The sequence below is a fragment of the Osmerus eperlanus genome, chromosome 7, assembly GCF_963692335.1.
Source record: "Osmerus eperlanus chromosome 7, fOsmEpe2.1, whole genome shotgun sequence".
Lineage (NCBI taxonomy): Eukaryota > Metazoa > Chordata > Actinopteri > Osmeriformes > Osmeridae > Osmerus > Osmerus eperlanus.
In genome coordinates, this window is record NC_085024.1 from 20,386,325 (window position 1) to 20,398,555 (window position 12,231).

At 48.7% G+C, this 12,231-nt stretch overlaps 2 protein-coding genes across 3 annotated transcripts in view; both read left to right on the forward strand.

Moving 5' to 3' along the window:
* Window positions 1–63: 63 nt before the first annotated feature.
* Window positions 64–7,653, forward strand: si:ch211-154o6.3 (uncharacterized protein LOC563854 homolog). Its single transcript, XM_062465726.1, has 13 exons — window positions 64–778; window positions 1,518–1,636; window positions 2,184–2,431; window positions 2,832–2,955; window positions 3,179–3,300; window positions 4,295–4,381; window positions 4,586–4,675; window positions 5,049–5,137; window positions 5,836–6,055; window positions 6,167–6,289; window positions 6,441–6,606; window positions 6,780–6,865; window positions 7,319–7,653. The coding sequence occupies exons 1-13, from the start codon at window positions 689–691 to the stop codon at window positions 7,408–7,410; spliced, it is 1,656 nt and encodes a 551-aa protein (XP_062321710.1). The 5' UTR covers window positions 64–688; the 3' UTR covers window positions 7,411–7,653.
* A 1,129-nt stretch (window positions 7,654–8,782) lies between these two features.
* Window positions 8,783–12,231, forward strand: part of pianp (PILR alpha associated neural protein) — a 5,995-nt gene continuing 2,546 nt past the window's right edge. For both annotated transcript variants that reach the window (XM_062466353.1, XM_062466356.1), the window contains exons 1-4: window positions 8,783–8,892; window positions 9,363–9,419; window positions 9,681–10,078; window positions 10,599–10,677. In XM_062466353.1, the coding sequence (XP_062322337.1) occupies window positions 9,409–9,419; window positions 9,681–10,078; window positions 10,599–10,677 (488 nt within the window). In that variant the 5' untranslated portion in view covers window positions 8,783–8,892; window positions 9,363–9,408. The remainder of the gene's footprint in view (window positions 8,893–9,362; window positions 9,420–9,680; window positions 10,079–10,598; window positions 10,678–12,231) is intronic.

Here is a 12,231-nt window from a genome sequence, read left to right on the forward strand (position 1 = left end):
CACTTCCTGCCTATAAGGTCCACAGACAAAAGCCGTATATGTTTGGTGATGTCATTTCCGGAGAATGAGGTGTATTTTACGAAAGTAGTATTTAATACTACTATTTAATAGCAAAACAATACAATTTAAATGTGCATGGTATATGCATATTTTGCTGCATTTAATGCCTGTGGCATTGCCTGAAACTGCACATTTTCTAGCCCTATACATTTAGAGGTTATTTCAGTTGTTTAGGCCATTAGATTCCATTAGGCTATATTAAAAGGCGAATGTAACGTTGAATTTTAGCCCTGAAAGAAAGTTATGGTAATCTAAAATTAATAAATTCTCTTATGGATGGCACTGACATTGAAGATTTAGGAGTCTAGTTGTTGAGTTGGAAATAATTGTCCCTTCAGTCCACACGGCGTCGCCAGGAAGACGTCCCGACGTCTGGTGTTTAGCCGGTGGTTGTTGCCCTAACATCCGGCTAGGACACGTCTCAATGTATCTGTCAACAATACTTGGGAAAGTGACAGCTAGCGTAGGTAGCTACAGTAGGGTCCGTGAACATTTGACTCAGTAGATAGACTGCAACGTAGAAATTAACTGCAGTGCACCTTCCAGTCTACTCTGTCAAGGCGAGGAATCTGGAAACAAAAGAAGTTTCAAGTTTCCGTGCTGCTACTTCTTTTATGAAGGGCTTCAAATGGGGGAGGCGAGGAAGTTACAGAAGAAGTTGAGACAGATTGAGAATTTGGAGATCAAAATCACTCTTACCCCGGAGGAAAGATTCAAGGTAGAGCACAGTCCTTCATCACTTGTTTCAATATCAACTGAAAGCGCAGTATAGCGCACCGCGATCCAGAATTGATTTCCCATGAGTGTAGTTTTCACGGTTGTAAACTGTACCTTTAGTTCCCAAGAGCGGGGACCTAGATGTAGGACCATTCAAATCAATATGTATCATTATATCCTCTCATACCCCTGTCTCATTATTAAACTCAGCTGCAGTTCGTACCAGTCTGAAACACCTGCACATAACCCTAGCGAATATGAGCTGTGAATTGTTCAACTTCAAATGCTCATCCGTTTGCACACTAACACCTTGTCTATACTTACTGCCACATAATTATCTCTTGGCGTAGAGAAAACTAGCAGCATTTAATAAATCTCTAGTTAATAGTCTATTTAGGGGTTGTAAAGAGTTGTATTAATAAATCATAGCTGTGTAGATCATATCATATCATGGATTTATACCTAACTCTACATACTGTGAAGTCTCATTAAAGTGTGCTTTTCAGTGGTGTAGAGATATAACTTAATAGAGAATTAAAATAACCTAATACATGTATCAATTTTTTAGGCTCCCTTAATTGTTACATCCTTAAGTATTTCCTGAACCTGCAAATGTCTTGTTTGCCGGACAAGTAGCCAGTGGGGAGACCTTTCACAGCTAATGTATATGGTCGTGTGTGTAAATAGCCAGAGATGCTCAGACGTGTGTACTAACCAAACGCTTCCCCCCCCCCAATCAGATCTCCACGAAGGCGGAGCTCCGGTCCAGATTGGCTGAGCTGCTGCTGCAGCCTTCTGGCCCCCAGCTAACTCCAGGGATCGTGAGAGAGGGAGAAAAAGAGAAGATGAAAAGACAAGTGTAAGGAAGCGAGCGAGGGAGGGAGGTGACGATAGCGGAGAGAGAGACAGAGGGAGAGAGAGAGCAGTGGCGCTCTTCAGAAGCAGTAACGTTCACTTTGAAGTCTTTGAAGTCCTGTGTGTGTCTAGTTGGTATATTTTAGGTCAAATATTGTCATGCTCTTCCTTCAAGACCCTGTCAAAAGATCATAGGTTGTGTATTGGGCCACGGTAGGTCATAGAGTTACGAGTTGCCCTATCTGCCGTAGTCACCAATGAGCAGTCAGTCAGGCTAAATCCACAGACCAAATCTGCCTACGGGTACAAATACAGCAATCTAAACCTGAATCTGAGTTTTTCTCAGGGATGAAAAACACTGAGCCTGTGGGCTCCCTTCTGACTAAGATAAACAACAACCCAAGCTTTCTCTCAGTGCAAGGATTTAATATCGGTGGACTAGTGTGTACCTTTGGGTACAGTATGAACTGTTCCCTAGTTGTCTTATTTATGTGCAGTACCGTTCAGCATGTACAGCCCGCTCAGTACGTGTAATTTCTGCTCTGACACAGTGAAGATGCCTCTGAGGCCCTTCCATCACATAAGCCTCCAGCTACCAAGATCCCCAAGGGAGAGTCTCGAAGGCTGGCAGCCAGGCAGGAGCAGACTGCAGCGGGGGGAGACACAGGCGGAGGAGAGGAGAGGCGGGCGACTGCCAAGCCTTCAGAACCCTGCCCAGCCGTGAAACAGCAGCGTCCAGCAGAACCAGCAGAACCCTGCCCAGCCGTGACACAGCAAAGACCAGCAGAACCAGAGGGAGGTGGGCATGGCTTGTATGTTTATGTGTGTGTGTATATCTAGATATGTTAGGTTGATAGATAGAGATTTATGTATCTATATACAGTATGTATCCCACAGAGAATGCCCGAAAGGTCCAATATACATCTGTAAGAAAGGGAGAGTAATTGCCGTAGGGAGAGCAATCTAACGACAGCTCCATAGACTTTTCGAACCAGGCGAGGCTACCTGACTCAACAGGTAGTTGTTTAACGTCAACCTCAGGGTGGAAGACACAGACTGAATGTGCTGCATCCTTCAGACAGAATCAGCAGCCTGGTCCAAAATAACTGCTTCATGTTGCTAAATACGTTTTTAGTTGGAGAGTGTTTTCAAGAACTGACGAGTCAGCAATGGTAATTGTAGTCCTTTTCCCCACCCAGATGCCGAATTCAACTCCCTCAAAGCATCCTGGGAAAAAGCCAAGTTCCGATTGAAGTTCTTGGAGGGTCACAGTGACATCATCACCTGCGTGGTGTCTGTAGATAACCTGGTGGTCTCAGGAAGGTACAGGACATCATTCCAAATTAAACATCCTAAAACCGAATAATTTAACCTCTCTCTTATCTCTCTCTTTTTCTCATTAATGCATAAAAAATGTATAAAAAATATCTGACAGCTGAAGAGGTAGCTGAACCCGGGGCATTCTTAACACGCACTCCATCTCCACACTCCCAGACCTCCCTAACTCCTTGTCCCTGACTCCTTTCTCTCTCCGTCTCCATCCCAGCCGAGACACAACGGTCAAGGTGTGGCACGTCCCCACGGCAACGGAGCAGAGAAATCTGGGGGGTCACACAGGGGGGGTAACCTGTCTGTCTGTTCCTCCACCAGAGTACTGCAGGAGGCTAGGTAAGACACGGATGCACATAGACAAACACCTGAGGCCAGACACACACCTTTTATATCAAAAATAAATAAACATATAATGAAAAACAATACTGTGCAAACATTCCTAAACTGTATATCTCTCTCTCACACACCCACTGCTCAGCGAAGCATCGGTATTCCGATGATTATAATATTAGCTAAATCAGGTCAGGCCCAGAGAGCTAAATCGCCTCTGCAGACTCTCCGAGGAGAGCTCTCCTCCCAGCGAAAAGAGGGATCGCTCTCCTCCTCGCTCCTCTACTTGAACTTCTCTGCCCTCTCTGTCTCTCCTCCCACGCCCCCCCCCCCCTCTCTCTCCATCTCTCCTTTTTTTTGCCCTCAAGTAGAAACTTAACCCTTGTGCTGCCTTCAGGTCACATGACCCAAAGGTTCACAACGAACCATTGTTGTGTTTACCCAATTTTACCCAATACAAAAACAAATAAAATGCATTTTCTTTTAACCTTCGCGATGTGGGGGGGTCTGAGACAGCCCGATGGTTAAAAGAAAATGCTTCACTTTGTTTTTGTATGCTGTAAAGTTGTCGCAATACGATGGTGGGTCACAATGACTGATGGGTCAGACTGACCCGAAGATAAAACAAGGGTTAAGAGTGCCAAGGGCAAAACACTGGAATATGTCTGATGGAATATAAGAAAAAAGTAACATTTTAAATACGTATCATATACTATTGCACAGCAACAAAATCTTTTTGTCTGTTTATCCCCTCTCTCATCTCTCTCTCTCTCTCTCTCTCTCTCTCTCTCTCTCTCTCTCTCTCTCTCTCTCTCTCTCTCTCTCTCTCTCTCTCTCTCTCTCTCTCTCTCTCTCTCTCTCTCTCTCTCTCTCTCTCTCTCTCTCTCTCTCTCTCTCTCTCTCTCTCTCTCTCTCTCTCTCTCTCTCTCTCTCTCTCTCTCTCTTTCACTGTCTCTGTCTCTTTCTCCATCTCCATCTGGCCGACCTTGTCCCCTGACAGCAAGGTCTCTGTCTCTGTCTGAGAAGGAGAGGTTCATTCTAAGTGGTGCAGTCGACTGTTGTGTGAGGATTTGGGCCTTAAGCACTGGTGAGTTTACCACTGACACGCTCAACCACCCTGAGCCCAAAGGCTTTGTGGGTGTGTAGTTTGTGTGCGTGTAGATTCACGTGCTTTTTACACTGCGTGTGTGTGTGTGAGTGACTTTGCGTTGTTTTGTGGATGTGTGTGTAGCCAGCCGTGTGTGTAGTAAGAAAGTTTGTAATCATCCGTGTTCCTCTTCCTCTCCCTCAGGTCAGTGTGTTAAGTCCATCTACACGTTCAACACTGTGACTGCTCTCTGCTTTGTGCCCGAGGGAAATGGATACATCGTCACTGGATCAGGTGTGTGTGTGTGTGTGTCTTTGGGTGTGTGTGTGTGCAAGTGTACATGTGTGTGCATTGGTTAACGTGTCGGTTTGTGGTTGTCGGACGTGTGTGTTGTGCTCGTGTGGTATGCAATCGGTGTAATTGCACGTGCATATTCCACTGTGCACCTGCGTACGTGCTGTATGGCCTCGGGCACCACTGTAGCACACACCATATGTGGAAACTGTGTGTGGCTGTGTCAGCGAGGTGGTCCGGGAGGGGCAGAGCTTGACGCAAGCCTGATAGGAGCAGACATGTGATGCCGCTAGCCTCAGGTGTGTTCACAGGAAGCATCCGTAATAGCTGCCGGGAGCTGGCAGACGGATTTACCTTCTCTCTCTGTCCCCAGATGGGGGTAAGGTTCAAGGCTGGAGCTGGCTCACCCTGGACAACTGTCAATCGATCAACGCTCACCAGGACACTGTCACTTCCCTGCAGGTGGGTTCTGGCCAATCGTCTTGCTTGGTGCCTCACTGTTTGAATCAGGGGTTCTAAAAGACACTTTCTCTTCACTCAGACCATTTCACGAATGTTAGGAAAACTAGCAGCGATTTATAGGTGCCTGACTGATGTTCTCCTGAAACGAGATCTCTGTGCTGGCAGCCCATCAGAAATTTGTATGATTTATGATGTGTTTTGCCAGGGAAAAGCCTTAATAAAGCCTTATTAATCATAATATTTAAAACCAAGTAATTATTTTTAATGAGGAAGTCGGCAAAAAAAGAAAGAGATCATTTCCTTCTCTGTTCAGACTAATGCCGTCTATTTTGTTCATTTCTTTCAAATGGAAATCAATTTGGTCTCTCGGAGCGCTGGCTCCTGTAACAGGATATTGAAAATGCCATACATGTGTTTCCTACAAGCCTTCATGTAGCGCGGGTCGGCTTTGAAGGAGAAAGCTACACATTCAGAATGTCAAGAGCCTGTAATCTGGAAAACACATATGGCAAACAAATTAAACCATAAAGCATAATCATCGCCCTCTCTCGGTGTTTATCATGCAAAGCCCGCAATCCATTTAAAATACACCAAACACACACAAACACACACACACAAGTATACCCTCACACGTACGAACACAAACACACACACAAAAAGTCTATCTCCATGACAACGCTCCCTTCTGTCCTCCACAGTCCCAGGGTCCTCTGGTGTTCAGCGGATCAGCGGATGGGAGTGTGTGTGTGTGGGAGGACCTCTGTTCAGAGCGGGACCCCTTGCGACTCTTACATCACTGGGACGCCATGGTGACAGGCTGCAGGGGTCATGGTGGCCGTCTGACCCTCAGTCCCCGTGGCGACAGGCTTTTCTTGGCCTATGGGAGAGCTAACGTGAAGATCCTCAACTGGAGGGCTGGTGAGGAGTGTGTGTGTGTGTGTGTGCTTGTGACAGACTTGTTTGTGATGGACGTGTGTGTGAGAGTGTTTAACAGGGAGTGAGACTTGCCTTTGTGTTCAATCATGTCAGGTACTGTGTCCAAACTGGCCAATCACAGCAGCTCTGCAGGAGTCACAGACTGTGTCCATCAGACAAGGGGAATCCTGATTGGCTCCTGCTATGACTTAACAAATGGGGAGAACACACTCAACTGTGAGTTGATTTACTAACCAATTCTAATTATACTTCATCTAATGATATTTTCTATAAAAACAAACTGAAGATAGAATCTGCTAAGTGTTTTATTGTCCCTCCCTCCCTCTCCATGCTCCCTTATCTCTTCACCTCTCTCTCTCTCCATCAGTATTCTCTCTTCCTCGGTGCAGGTACTTGGCCTCCCTGATGTGTGAGGAAATACCCAGAATTCTGTGCTTCGCCACATGGTTCACAGGAAGTGGGGACCACCGCTGGGTGACGGGGGGACGGGATCTGGTTGTGTGGGAGCAGCTGCCCAGCTCCAGCAAGCAGAGGTACACTCCACCCCAGATAACACATCACTCCTTTCTGCTGACAGTCAATTATTATTTTCCGCATGAATATAGATGTGTTAGTAAGTCAGTAATTGAAGGATTGGAGGAGTCACAGTTTGGGGAGTTTTAAACGTAGCGATGTGACTAATGTGATTATGGGAATGATGTCACAGGGGAGACGTCACAGCGAAGCGAGACAGCCGATTGGACGCCTCCCTGACGGAGTCGGAGGACAGTGAGGACGAGTCGGATAGTGATGGTGACACTCCCAGCACACTTGTACACGTCCAAACTGTACATTTGAAAGTGGTCATGGCTTCCCTGGCCTCGTATTTCAGGGAGTCAGGTGGCTGAGCGGTAAAGGAGTCGGGCTAGTAATCTGAAGGTTACCGGTTCGATTCCCGGCTGTGCCAAATGACGTTGTGTCCTTGGGCAAGGCACTTCACCCTACTTGCCTTGGGGGGAATGTCCCTGTACGTACTGTAAGTCGCTCTGGATAAGAGCGTCTGCTAAATGACTAAATGTAAATGTAAAAATGTATTTCATTAGGCTGCACCAGAGGCAGGGCTGAAGCTGAATGAAAGATTGAAAAATTAAGACTAGCTCCTGCCTGGAGTCAACCCCTAAATTCCCACACATCCATCTGACAGTCTCTGTAGATGATAACATTTACTCAAAATCACTAATTTAGCAATTGTTTTCTCTCCAATAGAATATGATGATAATGATGGTGACGACAAAGACTCCACATCCCAAGATGCATCAGACGGCTCCTCTTCCTGGTTCCGCTGTGTTCTTCAGTGAGTGAAACACCCGCCACCAACCTCAAGAAGATGCCGTCCTAGAGCCAGCAAGGAGGGAGGGAGAGGAGAGAAAGAGTAACGCAGAAGAGGAGGGGGTTAAGTGTGACAGATTGATAGAGTGGAGGCGAAGGAGAGCGCCCATATGGAGGGGAGAGTGTGAAGAGAGCGAGCGAGCATGAAACAGACTGTTTTTCTATGTAAATGTTGTTTCTCATGTATGCAATAAAGCTGTCACGCTATCACCCTTGCGCGTCCAAATATTTATCCTGAATTTACCCGCCCCCCCCCCCCATCCACACCCCCCTGATCTGACATCAGTGGAGAGATACCAGCCTCCCCACATCCACACCCCCCCCTGATCTGACATCAGTAGAGAGATACCAGCCTCCCCACATCCACACCCCCCCTGGTCTGACATCAGTGGAGAGATACCAGCCTCCCCACATCCACACCCCCCCTGGTCTGACATCAGTGGAGAGATACCAGCCTCCCCACATCCACACCCCCCCTGGTCTGACATCAGTGGAGAGATACCAGCCTCCCCACATCCACACCCCCCCTGGTCTGACATCAGTGGAGAGATACCAGCCTCCCCACATCCACACCCCCCTGATCTGACATCAGTGGAGAGATTCCAGCCTCCCCACATCCACACCCCCCCTGGTCTGACATCAGTGGAGAGATACCAGCCTCCCCACATCCACACCCCCCTGATCTGACATCAGTGGAGAGATACCAGCCTCCCCACATCCACACCCCCCCTGGTCTGACATCAGTGGAGAGATACCAGCCCCCCCCATCCACACCCCCCCTGGTCTGACATCAGTGGAGAGATACCAGCCCCCCCCATCCACACCCCCCCTGATCTGACATCAGTGGAGAGATACCAGCCTCCCCACATCCACACACCCCCTGGTCTGACATCAGTGGAGAGATACCAGCCTCCCCACATCCACACCCCCCCTGGTCTGACATCAGTGGAGAGATACCAGCCTCCCCACATCCACACCCCCCCTGGTCTGACATCAGTGGAGAGATCCCTGTCTGTTTGCACGTCTCCTTACTACACTGACTCCTGTAAACGGATGTTTATTGATTCCACTTACTCCCCTGCATTCCCCATCTTTCTGTTTTTCTAAACATAATTAAAGATCTTCGCCACCTCCCAAACATATATTCATGTTGTTCTCGTAGCCTATGTAATCTACTTCAAATACATTACTGTATCCCCCCTGTCCTTTTAATTGAACCCGTTTAAAAGCATTATTAGCATTTAAATCTCTCCCTTACTGTTTCTCACTCCCCCCCTCTCTCTCTCATCCCCCCCTCTCTCTCCCTCTCTCTCTCTCTCTCTCTCTCTCTCTCTCTCTCTCTCTCAGACTCTACATGTCTCTGTCGCTAAGGCAACCAATGCCTTTTCCCACTCGCGCTCTATAACTCCTCTCTCCTCTCTGTCTCTCTCATTCCCTCTACTCAGCCAGAGGTAGGCATGTTAACTGATAGCTGTCTGAGTGACTGACTGACTGACTGTGTGAGGCTATGTCTGTCTTCATGCCTGTGTGCGAGTGGACGTCTGTGGCGTTTTGACATTTGACTCGGACAAGAAGTCGCACCCTATCCAGCTGTAAGTGTCCGTGCATGTGTGTGATGAATGTTGCCGTGCACAGGTGTGCATGTGTTTGAGTGTGCGTGCGGCGCACTTTGCACGCTCGTGAAATAACGACGCGTCCGTTTCTGTAGCCAGAGGCGCGTGTGTGTGTGTGTGTGAGTGTATGAGTGTGTGTGAGAGAGAGGGTTTCCTTCGCTGCGTTCGTATATTGGTCTGTTTACATTCTCTGCATCAGTCCGAAGAAGTCTCTTTGGCTCAGTCTCTTTTTCTCCCTCGCACTCTCTCTCTCTCTCTCTTCTGCTCACTCTTTCATTTTCTCCTCTTTTTCGGTGTTGTCTATGCAGAGAGAGATGACCGGAAGAGAGGGGTCCCTGTGAACAGAACGAAGCGATGGAGAGATGGTGAGATGAAGAGCATGCATGCGCTCAGGCTGACCGAGGGCGTTTGTGTGACAGGCACAATGTGAGGACCGTGCGTGCTAACACGAGGCGTCTGGTTAGGAGATCACTTCAACTCTTTTTTTTTCCCACTCTGCTCCCTTTCGACTTTCTCTCACTCTCCCCATCTCCCTCCATCCCTCTCTCTCTCTCTCTCTCTCTCTCTCTCTCTCTCTCTCTCTCTCTCTCTCTCTCTCTCTCTCTCTTTCTCTCTCTTTCTCTCAGCTCCATCTCTCCTGTCACACGACTGACCACCCTCAGTTGCTTCTCATTACTCCTGGTTGCCGCGACGATACCGCCCTCCACCTGTAACCGAGACAACGGCGAAAGCGAGGGGCAGGTGGAGGCCCTCTCGGCCCCGCTGTCCGTCACCGACCAGGCCACGCCCACGCCTCTCTGGGCGGTGGACTGGGGCCCGACGCACCCCCTGGAGGACGAGACGCATCACTTCCTGTCCAGCCAGGAAACCGACCACCAAGTGGCCACAACGTCAGCCGAGACTTGGTCGCATCATCAGGGTGCGCCGGGCAGCACCGAGCCCCAGGAGTCTCTGCTGGAAGCCAGGGACGCGGAGGGAGAGGAGGACGGAGAGAAGGAGGCGGAGGAAAGGCAACCGGAGGAAGGTGGGCACCGTCTCAAGTCGCCGCTTTTCAAATAGAGAGAGGGGAGATGAAAGGTGGTCTGGAGCGGAGACATTTGTGAACAAATACATCGAGTACTCAGGGGAATTATCTGGGAGATGACAGCGCCCCACTGGGCCTCGTACTGTGTGTGTGTGTGTGTTTGTGTGTGTGTGCGTGTGTTTGTGTGTGTGTGTGTGTGTGTGTGCGTGTGTTTGTGGCTGAGAATGCCTAATAGAGTCCTCATCTCCCCTACTGGGGAAATGATATCATGCTATTAAGTGCTGAATGGATGACGTCATGGGATTGGTCTCTGGGGCCAACTTCACAATTCTACTTTATGTAAAAAAAGAGCTTATTGACTTCCCTAAAACTCATTAGCGCTGACAGCAGGGGTAACATCACAAGGATATGAGAGGTGTAAGGTGACGTCCTGTAAGGTAACAGCTGTGTATGTGTGTGTGTGCTTGCATGTGCGTGCCTGTGCATCTCTGTGTGTGTGTGTGTGTGTGTTTGATTCCAGTGGACCCTCAGTTCTACGTCACAGTGACCATCTCTTCCCTGCTCATCCTGACAGCAGTCATCATAACAGCCAAACTCTGGTAGGAAACTGTCATATACTCTTCTTTCTGTTCTCTTCTTCCTGTCAGCTTCCTGTCAACTTTCAGGCATCCTTCTGTCAGTCTCTCCGCTCGACATCTCTCGGATAAAGTAACATTCAACTCCAGCGTATACCAGGGTATCCAAGAGTTTCCCATTCAATTTAGCCAATTCAGCAGTTGAGTTTAACTGACAGAGCAAAAAGCCTTCACCTAAATATTTTACAAAAGCTATTGACTTGGGACAACCAAATCGATTTTTTTCATTTTAGATACAGAATTGATGTAATTGAAATACAAAGCAAAACTGGCACATCTCTAAACCCGGCAGTTTTTTTGGGAAGCCTCAACTTTTATTTAAAACCTTTAACACATGGTCTGGGGGGTTCCAGTAGGTCGCTCACCCTTACATGTACAGTGCATCACCGTGGTCATACTGGACTTATTCCACCCAGTCCTGTCCTGCTCAGGGCACCCTCTGCTCTCTGTCACTGTTCATGTACTCTCTCTCTCTCTCTCTCTCTCTCTCTCTCTCTCTCTCTCTCTCTCTCTCACTCTCTCTCTCTCTCTCTCTCTCTCTCTCTCTCTCTCTTTCTCTCTCTCTTTCTCTCTCTTTCTCTCAGCTCCATCTCTCCTGTCACACGACTGACCACCCTCAGTTGCTTCTCATTACTCCTGGTTGCCGCGACGATACCGCCCTCCACCTGTAACCGAGACAACGGCGAAAGCGAGGGGCAGGTGGAGGCCCTCTCGGCCCCGCTGTCCGTCACCGCCCAGGCCGGCCACGCCACTCCTCTCTGGGCGGTGGACTGGGGCCCGACGCACACCCCTGGAGGACGAGACGCATCACTTCCTGTCCAGCCAGGAAACCGACCACCAAGTGGCCACAACGTCAGCCGAGACTTGGTCGCATCATCAGGGTGCGCCGGGCAGCACCGAGCCCCAGGAGTCTCTGCTGGAAGCCAGGGACGCGGAGGGAGAGGAGGACGGAGAGAAGGAGGCGGAGGAAAGGCAACCGGAGGAAGGTGGGCACCGTCTCAAGTCGCCGCTTTTCAAATAGAGAGAGGGGAGATGAAAGGTGGTCTGGAGCGGAGACATTTGTGAACAAATACATCGAGTACTCAGGGGAATTATCTGGGAGATGACAGCGCCCCACTGGGCCTCGTACTGTGTGTGTGTGTGTGTTTGTGTGTGTGTGTGTGTGCGTGTGTTTGTGTTTGTGTGTGTGTGCGTGTGTGTGCGTGTGTTTGTGGCTGAGAATGCCTAATAGAGTCCTCATCTCCCCTACTGGGGAAATGATATCATGCTATTAAGTGCTGAATGGATGACGTCATGGGATTGGTCTCTGGGGCCAACTTCACAATTCTACTTTATGTAAAAAAAAGAGCTTATTGACTTCCCTAAAACTCATTAGCGCTGACAGCAGGGGTAACATCACAAGGATATGAGAGGTGTAAGGTGACGTCCTGTAAGGTAACAGCTGTGTATGTGTGTGTGTGCTTGCATGTGCGTGCCTGTGCATCTCTGTGTGTGTGTGTGTGTGTGTTTGATTCCAGT

Bases quoted from the DNA above. Each gene is read 5' to 3' on its own strand.
- si:ch211-154o6.3 (XM_062465726.1), top strand. From the start codon at position 689: ATGGGGGAGGCGAGGAAGTTACAGAAGAAGTTGAGACAGATTGAGAAT. The intron at 779-1,517 runs GTAGAGCACAGT...CCCCCCAATCAG, and splicing joins CCCCGGAGGAAAGATTCAAG to ATCTCCACGAAGGCGGAGCT. The intron at 5,138-5,835 runs GTGGGTTCTGGC...TGTCCTCCACAG, and splicing joins ACACTGTCACTTCCCTGCAG to TCCCAGGGTCCTCTGGTGTT.